The 20,501-nt window shown below is 48.3% G+C and overlaps 1 protein-coding gene across 1 annotated transcript in view; it reads right to left on the bottom strand.

Moving 5' to 3' along the window:
- EFCAB5 (EF-hand calcium binding domain 5) overlaps positions 1 to 20,501 on the bottom strand; it is a 51,655-nt gene that overhangs the window by 586 nt on the left and 30,568 nt on the right. The window contains exons 14-22 of the mRNA XM_063291086.1: positions 18,265 to 18,437; positions 16,208 to 16,436; positions 15,405 to 15,557; positions 11,434 to 11,540; positions 9,677 to 9,930; positions 6,093 to 6,325; positions 5,211 to 5,307; positions 3,960 to 4,175; positions 2,107 to 2,518 (exon numbers count right to left, since the gene is read on the bottom strand). Coding sequence (XP_063147156.1) covers positions 2,107 to 2,518; positions 3,960 to 4,175; positions 5,211 to 5,307; positions 6,093 to 6,325; positions 9,677 to 9,930; positions 11,434 to 11,540; positions 15,405 to 15,557; positions 16,208 to 16,436; positions 18,265 to 18,437 — 1,874 coding nt within the window. The remainder of the gene's footprint in view (positions 1 to 2,106; positions 2,519 to 3,959; positions 4,176 to 5,210; positions 5,308 to 6,092; positions 6,326 to 9,676; positions 9,931 to 11,433; positions 11,541 to 15,404; positions 15,558 to 16,207; positions 16,437 to 18,264; positions 18,438 to 20,501) is intronic.

Below are 20,501 nucleotides of genomic sequence, written 5' to 3'. Positions count from 1 at the left end.
TGATGGGGGCACCCCTGGAGACCAGGCTGGACCGCACCGTCAAAGCCATCCCCGATATTGTTGTCCTTCCTATGCAGGTCTTCCGTATATTCTTGCCACCTTTTCTTGGTCTCTTCTTCTTCTGTTAGGTCCTTGCCATCTTTCTTTTTGATCATGCCCATTTTGGCCTGGAATTTACCTCCGATGATTCTAATTTTCTGGAAGACGTCTCTTGTCCTTCCTATTCTATTGCCCTCTTCCACTTCTGCGCATTGCTTGTTTAAAAATAATTCCTTATCTCTTCTGGCTAGCCTCTGGAATTTTGCATTTAATTGGGCAGCCTACAAATCTGATTTATGAAAAAAATAAGTCCCCCCAGTCCAGCATGGCCATTTTCTACTATTGTTTCTATTCTTATTACTTGTTTTAACCTTCCGTAATCCTCCCAGAGTGGACAGCTTTAGAAATAGAAATTATAAATAAAGTAATCAACTGCAATGTCCTGTATTATGGTTTCAGCTGTTGTCCTGTGACTGAACCGTACTTGGTGCGTAACAGATAAATTGACTTACTGTTGCTACCACGGGCCATGAAGTTGCTTCAGTTCTGGGCTGTCTTGCATTTTGAGACAACCAACAGACTCCCAATTTCTTGCCGTGATTCTTCCCGAGAAGAAATGTGCAAGTGGATGTGTGTAAAAGAACTAACCTTGAGATATGCAGAGTTTGTTGTTGTTTTGTGTGCATGTGTGTGTTTTTCAAAATACTCAAATGGCTGAAGCCTCTCAAGACTTCTAAAGCCAGAGAAGAAAAATACTGGAAAAGGAGATAAAATATAAAACCACTAGAAGGGAAAGAAAGGAGAGAGACAAGGAGGCCTTCAGCAACAGCTCTTTCCTTCCTCCAAGAAAGGAGGCTCTTTTAGAGGGAAAATGGCATTCTGCACATGAGCAGATGCACATCTGGAAGGATTTGTATAACCAAAAGAGGACTCTATAAAACAAGCTGTGGGTCGCCTTTATCTACTATATTGCCAGGGACATTTTCTATAGAAAAGGCAGCACTGAATAGTAACTATAATTCTGTAATATGCAGTGGTTTGTTAAGAGAAAGCTTGTCTGTTGAATTGCCTTCTCTAACTAAGTAAGTTATAATAATTATTAAACTCATTTCAATCACCTAAATTTAATATTAAATTAAATAATTTAAACTTAGTAATTCGTTAATAAATAATAATTTATTAAACTTGTAGGATGCCTGACTCTCAACGACTTTTAAAACAGTTTTTAACTGTTTTAAATGTGTATTGGATGTTGTAAGCCGCCCAGAGTCTATCTGAGTGGGCAGCCATAACAAAGTTGATAAATAATAAGGCATAACAAAAGTGCTTGCCCATCTACCAAATTTGGCTATGCTTTGCTACCTCATTCACATAAATACACACACACGCTCTAGAAAGGGAGTCAGCAAAAAAAATGATACCCTCTTGGGAAGTCACCTTCGTATCATAAAATTGTGTGTTTGAACTGGCTCCAGAATTTCTTCAAGCCAGAATCATTTACCTAAAACCACCCACGCAGCCACCCACCCATATATATTGGTAAGTTTCGTCTTTACGAAGATGTCCAAATGGATAGCAAATTTACTTACTGGTAAGCCCAAGAATGCTGTGATTGTTCTTTGTGGAGGAAATGGTTGGATTTTAGTGGAAAAATGTATGAACTTGGGCGCTTTACTAGAGGTGAAAAACAGAAATGTGATTTTATGCCGGTTCATTAAAAGAGGAGCAGGAAGTCCCCTCGGCAGTCCTGAACTTCAGTCTGCTACCTACTAGCCTAACTTTGGTTCCCGGGACTGGGCAACCATGTTCCCCAACTCACTGGCATCAATGTGGGCCACCGCAACTATCTTCTCCCCAGCCGCTTCTCCAGAGCAGCGTTGCTCGACCTTGGCCACTTTAAGACGGGTGGACTTCAACTCCCAGGAGGGCTGGCTGGGGAATTCTGGGAGTTGAAGTCCACCCATCTTAAAGTGGCCAAGGTTGAGCAACACTGCTCTAGATGGTATGTTATGTCTGCAGCCTTTGCACCAGGGCGGCACGTCGCCACATGACACACCATTTCCCCACCTATGCCAAGCCCATCCCGGTGGGCTCCTCATGACTGCGTTGCCCAGAGGAGTGTCTTGGTATGGCAGGATGTGGGACCATCTCCCCAGGACCAGTTCTGCTGTGGGAACAGCTCCCTGATGAAGATGTTCTCTTTCCGCAAGACCCTTCTCCTGGACAGCAAGAGAACTGTCGCTCGGAGAGTGGGTCACCGCTTTCGGATCCCAGAAGGTCCTGTCCACGCGCCTCTCTGCCCGCCTCAGCACCCGAAGCTCAGCCACCTTCTTCTCAAGAGCACAGACTCGCTTCTCAGCAGACGAGAGGCATCTGCGCCAGGCACAGCTCGGTGGCTTATGCAGCGAGTCATCGTACACCGGACGCCCCGTGCAATACCTTAACAGATCCTCTTTTCTGCTGTTGGCAACTTGGCTTCCTTTAGGAAGTGGGTCACCTCAAATGTAGGCCTGACAGAGTCTGAGTTTGGGGCCCCATGCTTAGCCTTGGCAGGTAGGACATGTGGGTTTCCTCCCCTGCTAGTCCCCCATCCCTGCTGGTCCTCCTCTCTGCTTGCTCCAATCGCGAGAACCCAAATGCTTCCCTCCCTTTCCAAAGAGTGCCGTTGGTGCAGAGTGGCTGGCTGTGCAATGCAATTGTGGCTGATCGGTGTGTCGGCAGAGGCTGTGAGCCCTTCTGTGCGCTCCTTCTCAGCCAGAAAACATGTCCATGCTCACCCAGTTAGGCAAGCTGCCCTCCGTAATTGCAGCAGATGAGTTGCACGACTCCCCTGTCCCTGCTTGCCCTCCTGTCTGCTCACAAGCCCCCGTCTGTCTCTCCTTAAATCTTTTAATTGATTTGCAAGATGTTATGCCTTTTGGTTGCTATAACTTTTCTCGGCCAGCGCGCCCACTGCTGAACAAGCCAGCATCAGTCTGCATCCTGACCGGCGCTCTGTCTGTGATGCAGGCGTGGGCAGCCACAGCAGAGGCGAATGAGATCACACCTCTGGGGGTCATCCTGGCTTCTACTGGACGCTTAGGGGTGCAGGCATAACATCTGGGGCAGCATCTGAAGTTCTCCACTGTCTAATCTTGTTAATAACTTTGGAGATGCACTCCATGAGTATATGTTAGCCCCCTTTTCATTTCATTAAAATACACTGTTTGTTTTGAGTTGCTTGACAGCAAATTCCAAGCTGACAAAGACTTTTCAGCATCAGTAGATGGCAATCCTCGTTCCCAGGATTATCGTTCCAGTCCCTCTCCCTTCCTCTGCCCTCTTTCAAATATTAACTCGCTGCTGTTGACGCGTCAGATAATCAAAAGGATCACGAGTTGTGATAACACTGCAGTGCATTTATCAGGGAACCCTAAAAGCAGCTTGTAATCTCAAATTACAAAATGTTTGCTAGATAAGCCATTGTCTTTTGACAGAATGGGAAAAAAAGTTTTAATTTCCCCAGATTTTATTAAAAAAGATTCTGCAAAAGATAGCGTCTTGCACCAGGAGCCTGTCATCCGAGGCACTGGCCAATGGGGAAACTCTTCACTGCCGTCGCGGTGTGATTTCCTCTGGGAGGAACAGAAACGCACCCCTTCTTTCTCTCCATCGTATCACCCTTAGAGCGACTTCCCAAAAGCTGCCACAGAGAGAAAAGCTTTTGGGAAGTGCCTGTTTTAATTCTGACCTTGGTGGATTGCGTGAACCCAAGAGGCAGCTGCTTTTCAACCCCACTCCCGCGTACTTGAGTTCTTGCTCCCCCTGTTCAAACCCAACCCGAACGTTTCTGAACTATAAAGGCAAGAGCTATAATTCCCACCTTGGAAATTACGTATGCTTAACAAATAACTATTAACAAGGGCCCGCAGCGTCCTGACCAAAGGCCAAAGAGACAGTCTGGATAGTTGAAATCTGCGATGAGCGGAGTGACTGAGACAAAGAGGGTGTCAGCAGTGCCGAAAACGACCCAGCCACGCTGTCGTGGTGCTGAAGCTTCTTGGCCTTTTCGATCAACAACAGGCAGACTCGCGTCCAGTTGTAAAGGTACTCTAACGGAGCCGAGCCAAACCTCCACACAGCTCTCCTGGGTGTACCTGGTTGTTTTTTAAAACACACACAGAGATCTCATATTAGCTATACAGGTGGTCCTCGCTTAATGACCATTTGTTTAACAGTGGTCCAGAGTTATGACAGCCTTGGAAAAAGCGCTTTACAACCTGTAGTCGCACTTACGACTGTCACAAACCGTTGCACCACCCCTGCCGTCACGTGATCACGATTCGGGCACTTGGCAGCCGGCTTGCGTTTATGACCAGTTGCAGCACCCTGCAGTCACATGATCGCAATTTGCAACCTTTTCTCCTGGTTTCTGGCAAAAAACATCCATTGGGGAAGCTGGATTCACTTAACAACCCATGATTCACTTAATGACCATTGTAAAAATGCTCATAAAATCGGACCCAGCCGCATGGTGACTCACTTAACGACCGCACTGCTTAACAATCAATTTTCCACTCCCTATTGTGGTCATTGAAGGGACGCGGTGGCGCTGCGGGTTAAACCGCTGAGCTGCCGATCGGAAGGTCGGCGGTTCGAAACCGCGCGGCGGGGTGAGCTCCCGTTGCTCGTCCCAGCTCCTGCACACCAAGCAGTTCGAAAACATGCAAATGTGAGTAGATTAATTGGTACCGCTTCGGCGGGAAGGTAACGGCGTTCCGTGAGTCATGCCGGCCACATGACCACGGACGGGTCCTTAGGGACAACGCCGGCTCCAAGGCTTAGAAACGGAGATGAGCACCGCCCCCTAGAGTCGGACATGACTGGACTTTACATCAAGGGAAACCTTTACCTTTACCTTATTGTGGTCATTAAATGAGGACTACCTGTACTGTGTTTCCCAGTTCCCCAATGCAAAGGCTGATGGGAATGTTGTGGGGAAAGGGTGGGTCCTAAGAAGAACCAACAGATGCCCAGATGGTTTCACAAGGACACTTGGGTACCACCCAGTCCGTTCCTCACTAATTGCAAGCTGGGGACAACCACTGCAGTGAGCTTGGCAGCTTTCAGGGCACACCTGTGTACAAGTGTGGGCACTGAACTGGCTCCCGCGTTGGGCTGCTCAGTGTTACCTTGGAGACAGCGGTACAGAACCTCTGGCCGCACCTCCACGTACGAAGCGGTGGGGTCAAAGTAGCAAATGTTCTCGATTAGTTCTCCGTCGAGTTTCTGGGGCACCAAAAGCAAAAAACAGAAGAGAAGGCGATCAGGACGAAAGGCGGGGGCCACAGAGCAGGTACTTCTCTGCAACACGGGGCTAAAAAACGGAGGCGAGGCCCAAACAGACGGCGGCTGGTGGTTCTGCTTTCAGGGGGTGCACTGGGGTCACTCAGACCCTGAACCCCATTTCCAGAATGGCAGACGAGTTCGTCTGGTGCAGCAGGCAGTCTCGGGGCATCTCAGACCACCAGAGGCATCCATCGGCCCAGAGACGCATCTGATGAGGACGGTCCGGACAGGGGGGTCCACAGGATGTGGTTAAAAGGTCAAGAAGGTGACCACCATGGTGCAGCTGAAGCCCTGCCTGGTTTGGGGGCACGTCGCTGACCGCGCGGACCTTTTCCCTGGGGACGACCATACGCAGAGTGTTTGTTTTAGAAGCCCTGCAGGGCCTGGGCGCAAGAGTTCAAGCCCAGCAAGGCAAGCTCCGCATCTCTCTGCTCCGACCACTCACAGGAGGGTAGATGGCACCGACCGTTCTGATAGACTCAGCCGGGGCCAGGTGCTGGAGCCAGAGGGAAAACATAAAGCACAGCAGCGGGGCAGGGCGGGGCGCACTTTCCCTTTCTGAAATCGTCACTTTCCTGAGAAGCCAGGTAGGTAGGGAGTTCAGCCTGTTTTCTCCCTCCCGCCTTCCCCCCGGGGTTCCTCCTCCGCTCTGAATGTCTTCTTTGATTCTCTACCAATCTCGGGGATCCCGGAGAGTCCTCCAGACGCCCCTGTGCGTTTCCCACCTGTACGCAGCAGTTCCAGTCCTCGACCTCCTCGGTGCCAGCCCACTGTGGGTACAAAACGAGCAACGCGCATTTCAAGACGGTGTGCACAAGGGCTGGAGGTCGCTCCAAGGACCGGATGTCGCCAAAGGATGCCCAGGGGTCAAGGTTCCAGATGCAGCTCTGCAGGTCCTGCAGCATGAAGCGGTAGAAGAGGATCCCTCCGCGCCGCCAGTCCCCAACATATTCAGCCTCTGCAACGGTAAACCAGTATTTGAAAGAAGGCTTCTCTGAGTCTTCAAGCGGAGGCTTTATGGTGACACAGGCACACACACAGAAACAGAAAGCAAAGCTTCCCCGGATGAACTTCTGCCTGTTCAGGGAAGTCAGAGAAAATGCAATACTCCATAAATACAATTATTCCAGAAATGGAAAACCTTGGAGCAAATACTGAACAACAGAGAGAAGTGGCTCTAACTACCCCAAGATAAAGTAAGTAAAAGAGCATCTGCAGAACAAAACTTCGAATCGTCTCGGTTTTAATTTTGCTGGTAAGAAATACATAGAGAATAAATGGAATCCTTAGAGATTGGTTCAACACTGAGCAGAAGTAAGACAAGGATGGGTGATGTCCCCATGTTGTTTAATCTATTAATGGACAAAGGTATGTTTGTGGTGATGTTAAGAGTGCGCTGGGCAGCAATGTGAATGTGTGCCAGCGCTGATATAAAGGTATTAGATAGTATGGGCAAATATTGTTGAAAGAAATGAAAATGGCTGTGTATAAGAGTGTGTTTCTGCCCACTTCGTTATATGGAAATGAAAGTTGGATGTCTTGGGAGAAGCATAAAAGTACGCTGAACACGGGGAATGGGTTAGGTAAGAAGGTAAAAGGAAGAGAAAAGATGAAGAATGAACAGGTGCTGAAGGAATGCGGACTGAATACAAGGCCGGCCAGCCTGGGAGAAGACTGTTAAGGTGGTTTAGCTAGCTAAAAAGAATAAATGAGGATCAAATTGCAGAAACAATGTAGGAAGGAAGAGCAAATGGGTTGAGAGGAAGGGGAAGATCAGAAAGTTGAGGCTGGATGGAGCTGATGAAAAGAGAGGGGAGAGGCTTAAAGATCAAAGGGCAAGATGTGAACTGCAAGAGGGATGTGGTAGGAGGGAGGGTGGTTTTCAGGAAAAGAAAGATGCAGGGAATGGTGCTGGCATAAACCAGAAGAAGCTGTGTTTCCTTGTCTTTTCTCTCATCTTCATACTTGGATTACTTTTGCTTGGTACTTCTCGCTCATTTTCTGTACTCAGCATACTTTTGCTTACCTCAAAGGGAAGAGCCTAATGGGTACGCACGTAGAAATGTACTTTTCAGAGTATGCACCAGCTACCATGTTTTGACTGTCTGACTCCAGATCTACAGCTTCCCAATATACAGTTAGAAGAGCAGATTGCAAAATGCAATTCCTAAACCTGTGGGTCATCCCAGAACCTGGTTTGCTTTGCTATTTACAGACTAGTAACAGAAAAAGAGAATCTCCGCATCACACCTTCCCTGGCCCTTCCCCTGAGATTAGCAGGCAAGGCTTCCAAGTTTTGGAGGATGCTCTTTTGGGTTTTTTCCCCCTCATTTCCTTTTTAGAAGTTAATTAAATAGATCCATTGTCCAATCAATAGTTCTATAATCTGTAATAAGTAGGGAAGTGGAAGAAAAGGCAGCAGGAACATTGGGGGAAAGTGACTATGTCATAAGTTCTCACTTTTAAAGGAAAAGCACGTTGAGCACAGTCAAGGCCAGACTGTATCCTGGACTTCCAAAACATGATAAGTAGGATCCCTTGGCAGGAGAAGCTAATGGGGAGAGAGGTCAAGATGGGTGGCACTTCCTAAAGAAGGCGCAGTGAGAAGCACAGATTCCAGTGAGGAGAAAGAATGGAAGAGAGGAAGAGGAAGAAGAGGAAGAGGAAGAAGAGGAGGATGAGAGGGGAAGGGGAAGGAGAAGAGAAGTTTACTGAAGATCTGAAAACACAAAGGAGCCGTGCAGGTGATGGGAAGAGTGCAGGTCACCAACGAAGGATAAGCAGCCTGGACTTGCATCCGGAAAGCAGAGGAAAGCAAGAATAGCGGAAAGACAGTCTTCGGATGCGTCCACCCAAAAAGGAAAAGGAACTGTATACCGCTCCGCAAGAAGAGGACAACTTGCTGACAGGCGAGAAGGAAACGGCAGACCCGTGACGTGTGAAGGTGAAAAGGCGCCGTGGACGCTCATCCGGTTTGCAGATCGTACAGAATGGGGTGGGACGGCTGCTCTAGAAGAAAGGCAGAGAATGCAAGACGAAAGAGTTCGACATTCTCCTCTTAAGGAATAACAGTCAAATGCCCAAGTACAGGATGGGGGATGTCTGGCGTGGTGATAGTCCTTAGGAAAAAGCATCCTGAGATAGTTGCTGACTGCAAACTGGGTATGAACAAGCAGTGTGAAATTTTAGGCTCCATCAGCGGAAGGACAACTTCCAAATCAGAGGATGCAGTCATTTGGCATCTAAATTTAATGAAATAACAAATAATTCCATTCGATTCTGCTTTGGTCAGGCCTCGCCTTGAGGATGGTGTCATTTCTGGAGATCAGCGGTCAAGAAGGACACACAGAAACTGGAGCCGATCCCGAGAACAATGAGAACGATGGGGGAATTTTAAAAAATTAATTGAAGAAAGCAGAGAGAAATTGAAAGAATTGGGAACGGTTAGCCTTGGAAACAGATTTGATAGCCCTCTGCCAGGATCAGAAAGGACGTCACCCAGAAGGTCAGGATGTGTTCTTTGTCATTCCAGAGTGGAGAACTTAGAATAATGGATTTATGTTACAAGAAGGAAGATTCTGGCTGAAAGCTAGAAAAAACATTCCTCATAATGAAGACAATTCAACCGTGGAACCAGCAATCCAGAGGAATAGTGGGATTTTCTTCACTGGATGTGTTCAAGTGGAGATTAGACCACCATCTGTCTGGTGGGATTTTTAATTTGGATTTGTGCACTGAACAAGGTTGGGCTCAATACCCCTTCGAATTCTGCAATTGTAATTTTATTTCAAGAAATTTAAACTCCAGTCTTCCACTTTTACTATACCAGGATAAGAATAGGTAGTCCTTGACTTACGACCACAATTGGGACTGGAACTCCCATCGCTAAGCAAGACAGTCATTAAATGAGGCATGCCTGATTTTACAACCTTTTTTGCCATGGTCATTAAGTGAATCACCACAATGGTTAAGTGAATCACGTGGTTGTTAAGCGAATCTGGCTTCCCCCATCGACTTTGCTTGTTGGAAGCCGGCTGGGAAGGTCGCAAATGGCGATCAGGTGACTCCGGGATGCTGCAATTGTTGTAAATACAGGCCAGTTGCCAAGCACCTGAATTTTGATCATGTGACCACAGGGACACTGCAACGGTTGTAAGTGTGAGGACCAGTCTCAAGTCACTTTCTTTAGCTCCATCGTAACTTCGAACAGTCACCAAGTGAATGGTTGTAAGCGGAGGACTACCTGCATCCCATATCAACATGACCACCAGCATGGATGGAATTATGCTCCATATAACATGCCCCATACCCAAGACGTAGTATGGTTCCAGATCTCCAGAGTCCTCCTTCAGTATCTCTTCAGTGGCAGCCTGCATCATCTTCAGCATCTTCTGTAGGTCCTTATGTGCGCAAGGCGACAGCTGCTGCCTGTGCCCAAGGTTGAGGTCAAGCACCACAACGGCTTCGCCGGTCGGATTCCTCAGTGGAACTGCCACGTGATGTTCTCTGTAGATTCTTTCAGTAACCACCAGAGCACAGTCTACGCACTTGAACAGGTAATCTCTGAAACAAAACGCGATTTAAGAGGACGATGGTGTTCGCACTTTGGTGGGTTGACTAAACAACAGTTGGACGGGTTCGCACAAGTTGCAGTTTCTGAATCACAGCGGCAGAAGTCACCCAACGCACTAGGCCAAAACTTGTAAGCACAGAATGGAGGGGCTGGCAGGGACCTTGGAGGTCACCTAACCCAACCCCCCGCCCAGTGCAGGAACCCTCCACTGCAGCCCCCACACAACCAAGAGCCATCCAGTCTCTGTTGAAACACCTCCAGGGAAGGAGAGTCCCCCAATTCACAAGGAGGGCTGTTCCTTACCCTTAGGAAATAATTCCTGACCATGGGACCACTGAATGTGAGGATTGAAGGGGACCATCATCTGGTGCAAACAAACCATGATGTGTGAACCCAGCCATCATCACAGATTTTGCTCCTCTTGCCTTTCCACCAGTTCTCTTATGACTGTCAGCTGTCTTGGCGCTCAGCCCAAGATCCAAAGCTCGAGAATCGTGAGGCAGAAACCAGCAGGGCCGAATAAGGTCGCAGCCCAGGGTCCCAGGCTCGCTCTGGCAGCACCGAGGCTGAATCCAAAGCTGGCGATCCCTCCCTCTCCCACAGCCTTGCGGCCACTTGAGTTTCATGCCCTCCGAAGAAGATTCCAGGCCAGCGGAGCTGGGGGGCTCATCTGCCTTTCCCTCCAGCACGTTGCCAGTTTCAGGGAGCTTGGCCAGAATTAGACCGAGGACAACCAGTGGTTTTCTCCAGAACGGAATGCAAAACAGAAGCGATCAAAGGAAGGCCGAGGATTTCTCAGCCAGGCTCAATCTCTGAGAAAACCTCTTTGGCCAGAGAGGCCTCCCCACGGAGGCTTCAGGTGAAAACCACACGAGTCCAGATTGGAGCAGAGGCGTGGTGTGCCTTGAACGAGAAGAACGTCCCTGCTGGAAAGCCAGCGAAGCACTTCAGCTCACAGCTTCCCTTCTCCAAAAGCAGCTTGAGAGCCGTGTTCTGCTCAAGCCGCAGCGGCTACGGCTGAGGAGGAAACAGGAGGTGCAAGCATGTGATGGGACATGAACACACTTCAGTGCGGAGACCAGAAGGCCGTCCCGAGCACACCCCCAGCCAATGATGGAAGGGGGAAATGCCCCCTCATCCACGCAGGGTCGTGTCTGCCTTCGCCAGCTGCAAGAGTCCCAGGCAGAGAGCTATGTCCCAGCAGAAGAGGATTTCGGCAGCTCAGGGTCAAACTGTGGAGCCCATGGTCTCTCTGAGCTTGGGGGTTGGCTGGCAGATGTTTCACGACCCAACCAGGTAACATCATCAGTGCTCTGATGATGCTACCCAGTCAAGTTATGCAACGCCTGCCAGCCAACCCCCAAGCTCAGAGAGACCACGGGCTCCGGAGAGCTGTGTCCAACCTGCAGCAGAACTTTCTGGTGGTGGCCCAGCTGCACCTTATCTCCATCCACCTCCAAGTGTGGGCCCCTAAATGGCACCCTCAGGCTTACCTGAAGATATCTTCCTTCCGGGTGAGTGTAGGCGCTGGTGGGGCGTTGACTTTCAGCTCCCCTTTTAAATCTGAAGCCATGACTTTGCGCAAGATATAGTCCTGCACCTAGAAGAAAGGAGAGGAAAGCGCAACTCTTTCATGGGTCTCCCAGAGGTGTGCTGCTGCTGGCTGGGGAATCCTGGGAGTTGAACTCCCCCCGTCTTAAAGTGGCTGCGGTTGAGAAATACTGATGTAATGATGTACGTACAGAGACAGAATAATGGTAATTTAATAATAATCTATTAAATTTCTCTGCCGCCCAACTCCCAGCAACTCTGGGTGGTTGACAAATGGTGAGAAACATTTAAAAACAAGGAAGCAGATACTTGAAAAATACCTGAAAAGAACATAGTTAAAGAGAGCAAGGAGCAGGTAAGATCAAAAGTTGCAGGGAAAAGGCAGAACTTTTTTTTTATTACTATTGAATGGTTTAGGGAATGGGTGAAAAGAGCTAAACCAGGAACCTCCCGGTGAACTAGATGAATTTTGGATCTTGGTAGAATGTTTACTAAAGACAGGGAAATGCAAAGAGAAAGTTTAAGATGCGCAAACAATTGTGTTAAGGTAGTTGGTAGAATGGTGTTGGTATAAACTAATATTAGCTATCCTGTATTCCTTTTTCTTTTTTCTAATCTTATCCCTTCCATGACTGGGGCTCATTTTTCTTGTACAGTACAGTTCTCCCTTTCTCTGTTTGCAGAATGCGGTTCCCCAAAAGGGAAGAGAGGGATGGGAATCTACGTATCTGTGGAAACATTTGCAATAGGACAGTTCGAAAATCAGAAAACAGCTCAGCCATAGGTATTCAATTGTTATTATATGTTTTAATTGTTTTATTTATTACAAGCTGCCCAGTTTTGTGTTGTTGCAGCAGCACAGAAATTCTGTAAAACAAACACACCCTTTTCAATGAGGCTGTGAATCTCTCTAGCATAGGCTTGGTTCCTCTGACTGGCAGCAGATCGCTGGATCTCAGCCTGCCAGAAAAGGAAAGTGTGTGTGTGTGTGTGTGTGTGTCTGTGTGTGTCTGTGATTCCCCTTCCTATCTACTTGCTTTGTTTAACGTCAGATGGGAGGGGCTGAATCTGGTGGAGATACCCCTCCTTCCCTCTCCAGCAAGATGCTCTGGATTGGGAGGAACAGTACCGGAAAGCACTTGAGCTGGACTTCATTTATTTATTCAATAATTTTATATGGCTGTCCATTTCATACGCATGACTCTGGATGGCTAACAGTTACAGAGGAATTGCAACCAAATTTTTAAAAAAACAACAAACCAACATAAACAGCGTAAAATAATGTTGGCTATTAACTAATCCTTATGTTCTTTGGAACCGCAAGCAGAAGACAGGGCCGCAGTTTCTTAGCCAGGCTTGCTTCTGTCAACGTTCAGTTGGACAAGAATGGCCTTTGGAAGAGGAGGTTTTTCATAAAACCCCAACGTTATCGTTCCCCGACGCGAGCCCCGTTGTTAGAGTCGATGAAGGGCCCTTACAGTTCTACTAGGAGATCACCACGTTGCAAAGTGGACTTGAAAGATGTGGCTGCTTGAAAACAGCTGCTTTATTTATTGTATGTTGCTTACCGGCTGACCATCCTGGCACTCAAGGAAAGCCTTGGGACGGGCGAAGAATTCCAGCTTTCCTCCATTCAAGAGCCCTGAAGGAGTTTCTAATAGAGCATAAACTCCATCTGCTGGCAATTCTCAGCAGAAGCAAAGCTGTTTTGACAGACTGTATGGCCCAGGGAAGAAGTTTTATTCTGGCAGTTGTAACTTTCTTTTTCCCCCTAGCCTTCAGGCTGAGCTTTGCAGGGAGAATTGCGTCGGGTAGCTACAGAAGCCCTCAAGTTTTTATGATGCGGGCAAGAGAAAGATCTTTCTGCCAGAGATAATGCTCAGACATGCAGAGGTTATAGGAGGAGAATTGCCTTAGTTTCCTGTGGTAAAAAAATCAGAAGGTGGCCAGTAGCCTCTTTTCCAACTAACAAGTTTTATTAACCCACAAACGTTGATGCCTTTTAATAAAATTCGTAGTTGGGAAAGGCGCTGCCAGGCTGCTCCTGACAGTAGGCAGGGGTGTTTCAAGGGCAGCCTTGAGATGGGTGAGGGAGGGGAACCCAGGGCACCCGTCCACTGATGCTGAGTTGAAGCAGAGATGCTGGCCCGACGCCTCAACGGTCCTAATCTGTGAGCGGAGCGTGTTAAGGGCTGGCCAGTCACACTGTCTGAATCTAATGTAATCGAAAGACGTAACTAATAAGAAAGGGATGGGCCATCCAGAGTAGACCCCATTGGTATAAACTTCGCGGCACAGGCTAAATCTCTTTCTGGTTTGCCCCTGCAGTGAAACGCCCTCTCTTTGCAGAGGCAGGGAGAGACGGGCTGGGTGAAATTCTTTCTCTGTAATTTATGTTTTCTTTGTCTCTTGTAGGTGAATCAGAATCAATGGGTTGGAAGGGACCTTGGCGGTCTGCTGGTCTGCTCCCTGCTGAGGGCAGGAAAAGACTTGATTTCCATATATAAACAGTGCAATAGAACTGCCAATCTAATAGAAGAGAACCTCCGTAGCTCAGGGTTGAACTGCGGAGTCCTGGGTGCCCTCTGCGCTTGGCTGTTTGCCTGCAGACGTTTCATTACCCGTCTAGGTAGCATTGTCAGTGTGAGGGAGGGTGGGCTTTGCTCCCTGTTTGTATGCAGGGCTTGCCCTGCCAGGATGGGGGGGGGGCGGTGTTCTCCCTGGTAGTTCCTTAAGTGGGGTATTGTTTTCTGCTTAATTGTTCATCTAGTGTTAATCAACAGCTTATCTGGGTGTTGATTGCTGGAGGGGACTTGTTCTGGTCCTTTTGATTCCTCCTTAGCTTTTTTATGGCCTCTTTTGAACAGTGTGTAAATGTGGTTGATCTCTATGGGCCTATTGCTGATTGACTGGTCTGAGTGCCAAGCTTCCGGGAATTCCCTCACGTTTTTGGATTTAGCCTAGTCTAGGATATTCAGTTTCCCAGATGAAACTGTGGCTGAGTCTGTCCATGTGTTGTGAGATTGAGGAGAAACCCCCACCAACCCTGGCAGGGCAAGCCACTGCATAGAAACGGCAGCAAACCCCACCCTCCCTCACGCTGATGATGCTACCTAGACGGGTAATGAAACGTCTGCAGGCAAACAGCCAAGCGCAGAGGGCACCCAGGACTCTACAACTGCCAGTCTTTTAGGAGCATTGGGAGAGGTAGAAATTTAACAAATGGAGCCTTTTCAAACTGATGGGGGAAGCTTTGCTTGCTAAATTTCTGCTTGACCGATAGTTATTAAGGCACTTGAATTGCCAGAAAGAAATTGGCAACCTTGAGTGAATTTGTGAAAAATAGGGGGTGAGTGCTGGTCCCTAGAAGAGAGGTTCAGAGTAGAGCTAGACCACAGCAACAGACATAGAAGTGCAAAAGATGACCAGAAAAGGCATGTTGGATAACAAATGGCTTTTTACAGGTAGTCCTCGACTTACAGCCATTCATTTAGTGACCGTTTGAAATTACAACAGCACTGAAAAAAGTGACTTACGTCCAGCCCTCACAACCATCACAGTGTCCCTGCAGTCACATGATCAAAATTCAGGCGCTTGGCAACCAGCATGAATTTATGATGGTTGCAGTGTCCTGGGGTCACATGATCACCATTTGCGACCTTCCCAGCCAGCTTCCAACAAGCAAGGTCAATGGGGGAAGCTGGACTTGCTTAACAACCATGTGATTCACTTAATGACCACGGCAGAAAAGATCATAAACATGGGCTTGACTCATTTAACCGCCTCGCTTAGCGATGGAAGTTCCGGTCCCAACTGTGGTCATAAGTCAAGGACTACCTGTTTATGGTGATGTTTGTTCCTGGCTTACTTGCTATACAAAAACAGCAAACTTTATGACGTATTAGTATATTACCCGGTTCTCTCCAGGCTCCATGAAGTAGGCCGCGATGTTTTGAAGGCCTGGTGCGTGGCCAGAGAGCCAGCCCACCGCGGTGATGATGACCTGCAGCAGACTTTGCTGGGTGCGGATGTAATGGTAGGCCTTGCTGAACGAGTGTGCGATCCCCTGGGGAAGGACAAAGCTTGCCTTTCACTGGAAAGCAGGGCTGTGTGAACAGCCAAGGCAGCTGCTAAGAGAATACAGACAAGCCTTCTTCCAAGCAAGCAAGGAAGTGGGTGTAATGACCAGTCGCTGAAGCATTCACACAACTGCAGTCCAGAGGCTTTGTCTCTTTCAACTGTTTAATGATGCAAAGCGTCTGATACAAGAGAAAAGCTGTGAGTGAAAGTTTCCCATGCATCCTATAATTTAAAATCAAAAGCCTCTAATTCTTACCCACTACCCACTAAAGCATGTGCCCCTCCCTTCTCTAACAGATGGCCCAGTTGGTATTTGGCCAATGGCCTTGGGCAATAAACACCTAGTCTAAGCAAAGCAATTCACACTCCGATCTGGCTCCTCCTCCCTTCTGGCGACTGAGTCTGTTGAGACAGGCACGAGAAGGATGGATGGGATTCAGGTCAAAGTGTTCAGACAACATTGGACCGGAGGGTCTGACAGTGGGCTTGCTGTGAGAACGCCCTGGACTGTTGTCAGCTCTCCCGAAGGAACAGCTCACAGGGTCTTGCTCACAAAATCAAGACAAGCCACGTTGCCGCCCCCAACCCAGGTCCTGGCTGCCTCCCCAAGGCCCAGCTGCTCTCGCGCCGCCGCACCTGATAGAAACGGATCTCGTGGGGGACGAAGATGGTTTTTTCATTCCTGTCCTGGAGGGTGTCCAGGCCGAGGACCCCGAAGACTCTTCTCCGGACATCTTCCAGGGGCAGCACCAAGAAGGAGCCCTTCTGCTCAGTTTTGGAGCGGTCAGAGTTCCAGAAGTGGATGTTCCCGTGCAGCTGGACTCGCGGGACGTGGATCGGCTTGTCGTCCAAGGCGGCTGCAAAGCTGGGGCAGGGGGCGCGAGGGGGAAGAGAGACTTTGGTGGGGCAGCTTCCGGGGGAGGAAACAGCAGGGTGGCAGCAGACCTGGAAGGGGAGGGCCCCATCCCATAATCTGCACCACAGGCAAGTGCCCAGCAGGCTGTGTCAGGAGTAGCCCCAACGTGGCCACACACGGAACGGAGCGTGAGGCTGCATCTGCTGCTGCGGATCTGGGTTTCCACTGCAGAACTCCCAGAACGAAAAACAAATCTGATTCCTCTATGAAGCGGCTCGTATTTGGCCCTGACCGTGTTTTCATTTCAGTTGTTTCATTTCTACCTTTTCCCTAGGAGCTCAAGGAAGGGCCCCCTCCTCTGATATTTCCCGCAACCACAAACCTGTGAGGGAGGTTGGGCTGAAAGACTTTGAGTGGCCCAAGTCGCCTAGTCAGCTTCCGTGGCTGAGGGCGGGTCCTGGAGACCATCTAGTCCAACCCCTTTCCCAGGGCTGGAATCCACTGCTCCATCATTCCTGAGAGAAGGCCATGTGCCTGCTTAAACCGTCCAGTGAAGGAGAGTTCTCTGCTTCCCAAGTCATCCTGTTCCACCGTTGAACCTTCTTACAGTTCAGAAATGCTTCCTGATTCACAACTGAAATCTACAGGCAGTCCTCGCTTAACGACAATTGGGACCAGAATTTTGTTTGCTAAGCGAAGCGGTCATTAAGCAAATCTGACCCATTTTACAACCTGTTTTGCAGTGGTTGTTAAGCAAATCACCACAGTCATTAAGTGAACCACATGGTCATTAAGTGAATCATGTGGTTCCCCATTGACTTTGCTTGCCAGAAGCTGGACGGGAAGGTTGAAATGGTGATCACGTGACCATGGGACACTGTGACAAATGCAAACCGGTTGCCAAGCACCCAAATCGTGATCATGAGACCATGGGATGCTGTGAGGACCGGCCGCAAGTTGGTTTTTTCAGCACTGTTGTAAGTCCGAACCGTCAATAAATGGATTATTGTTAAGCGAGGACCACCTGTACTTCCTTGTCATTTACATCCCTTGTTTGTTGCCCTGATTTCTGGGACAGCTCTGGCCAAGTCTTCTACATGACAGCCCTTCAGATACTTGGAGGCAGCCATTTGGTCTTCTGTCCTCCAGACTAGACACACCCAACACTTCTAACTCCTCCACATACGGGCTTCCTTCCAGGCCCCTTATCTTCTTGGTTGCTCTCCTCTGGACACACTCCATTTTGTTAGCGTCCACAATGCACACCTTCAGTTGCACCTTTATAGCTGTCACCATGACTTTTTTGATCACCCCCTGTGGACACACCTGCCTGATAAGTTTTTTGATGGGACACCACTAGGGATTCCTGGGCTGAAGCTAGACTGTGAGATTGGAAAAGGTTCTGGGAAAGAGCCAGGGCCAACCACATCCCTCTTCAGCGAGGAGAACCATCTTGGCACCAGGAATCAAACTTGACTGAAGGGAGTATTTCCGTTTCCAAAAGATCCACAGGGGGAATAAGTTCACCCCACCCGTAGATATATTCAGGGAAGAAGAGAATCTATGTCTTCTTGTCTTACATCCTTTTCAATTATAAGCAGCAGTTATGCATGCTAGCATGGGGCGAAGAAATGAATGAATGAATGAATGAATGAATGAATGAATGAATGAATGAAGAAACTGCCGTCCAAGCTATAACACTGCCTAATTTTTAAGCCAACCATACTTAGAAATTCTACAGGTTAAAACACTCTGTATCGTTCCCCTATCTTGCAAGCACCTCCTTTCTCTCTTGTGGGGACCAAATTCTCCTCCCAGCTCTGTGGGAGCTTCTTACCTGACCCCTTGCATATCCATGAAAAGGATCTGGTTTAGGACATAAGGGGCATCATCTTCTGTGCAGGCCACATAGCGGAGGAGAATATCTCCCCGCTCGGGGGCAATGACGTTATATTCCAGAAGGGCAATGTATGCACTCACTTTCTTCTTGTCTCCATGGGCATCAGTATCCTACAAGAGAAGGTAGGCTCGTCACCACAGACTGGAAGTCTGGTTCTAATTTTCCCTTGTTTCCTTGTGTTTCACTGAATACTAGAATCCTAGACTTGAAAGGGACCTTAGAGGTCCAACCCAATGCTCAGGGTAAGGTTCACTAGACCAATGTTTCTCAACCTTGAGAACTTTCAGATGTGTGGACCTCAACTCCCAGAATTCCCCTGCCAGCATAGGGGTATTTTGGGAGTTGAAGTCCACACAGCTGAAAGTTCGCAAGGTTGAGAAACGCTGCACCGGAGTATCTTTGACAGATCACCACTCAGCCTCTGAAGACCTCAAGTTGAGGAGAACTTGCTACTTCACATGGACATTCCTCCTGGCTTCTAGCTGATCCCAATTCCTTATAATTTTACCCCACTGGCTCTGGTCCTGCCCTCTGGAGCAGGAAGAAATAAGTCCACTCTTTCTTCTGTGGGGTCCTCTTCAAATATTGGAGGATTGCTATTACGTCTCCCATCAGTCGTCTCGCCTGTAGTCTAGACACGCCCAGATCCTTTAACCAATTCTCACAGGCCCTTCGCATTTGAAATATTCATGGATTACGTTCATCCCCATTGTTTTGACCCCAGTTTGCTAAGTAAACTATAAATATATGGATTCATTCATGCTAAGCCAGAGAGCAGGGTTGGGCTCATTCCACGCCGAGCCAAAACCAAGTGGTGCACTTGATGGCTCAGCGTGATGTCCAAATCAAGCCATGGGCATTCTGCTCCAGTTGTGGTCTGTGGGATTCACTTATGCACAGATGGAGGCAGGTGGGGGCAGCAACCTGGCTCGTCCAGAGAGAGAAGGGGCCTCCTTCTAGATCAAGCTTTCTCGGCCAGGGCTCTGTGGAATCCCAGGATTCTGCAAGAGGCCACGGGGGGTTCCCTGAGAGATCATGACTTATTTAAAAACTTACTTCCAATTTCACTTTCACTTCACATGAAAGAGGTAAGTTTAATTCTTTATTTTTAGCTTAAGGACATTGTGAATGCATACAGTATAGACAGGCCTACATGTGAAATGAATACAATAATTTTGTAACTTCTGGCCCATCTTTGAGCCTGACTGTGCAGGGGTTCCCTGAGACCTGAAAAATACTTCAAAGGTTCCTCCAGGGTCAAAAGGCCGAGAAAGGCTGTTCTAGATCATCAAGACCAGCAGGAATGCCTGCAGGGAAGGCCGAAATGGCAGACCAGAGCATGCAATCACAGCTCTAACCCCCTTTTTTTAAAGCCATGGCCATGCAATCAAAGCCTTTTCTGTATTTAAAAAATCATGGTCAGGGCGCCATCTTGACGTATTTGACACCCTCACCCAGGCGATGCCCCTAGTTTAAACTTCCTAGTTGAAGCGGTAACTCAGAGCATTCCCAGGAAATTCGACTGCTATTTTGTGCTATGTTTTCAATTATTGGTTGTTTTTATTTTGTTTGAATTGTTAGCTGCCCAGAGTCATATATATGAGATGGGCGGCCATATAAAGGTGTCAAACAAACAAACAAACAAACAAATCAATCAATCCCTGCCCAGCCTTGGCCTAAAGACCTCCAGTCTTCCAGGCAGCTTGTTCTAAGGCTGAACTGGGCTACCTTTACTTGCTTTTAATTGCACTGGGTCAGGGTGCTGTCCCTGGTGAATGTCCCGTATCCAGCCGTCATCTCTCCTCCTGTCCGATCCATCTAACCTTCTCCTTTCAGGAGAAAGCAGGAGAGCGCAATCCTTTGCTCGCTTCTGTGGGCCACCATGTTCCCTTTCTCCTCCGGGCTAAATTGATCAACCTTTCCATAAACCTGCTTAGTTCCCTCCCTCGGTTCCCCTCATAACTCGCCCATGGGCTTCTCAGGGTGGCTGAATGGCACTTTACTCCAAGGACAAATGCTGCTCTGGGGTGCAGGGAGTCCTGAGACTTAGCGACAAATTTGGTTCTGCCCTGGATAATTCTCCCCCCGAGTCTGCTTTGGGCCAGATCCAGACGTACTGTATCTAACTGACCCCTCAAGCAAAATTGCATCCCCTGATGTCTCAGGCTTCTGAT

The sequence above is a fragment of the Candoia aspera genome, chromosome 1 (genome assembly GCF_035149785.1).
Source record: "Candoia aspera isolate rCanAsp1 chromosome 1, rCanAsp1.hap2, whole genome shotgun sequence".
NCBI classification, from domain to species: Eukaryota; Metazoa; Chordata; class Lepidosauria; order Squamata; family Boidae; genus Candoia; species Candoia aspera.
This window is presented reverse-complemented; position numbering and strand designations above follow the sequence as displayed.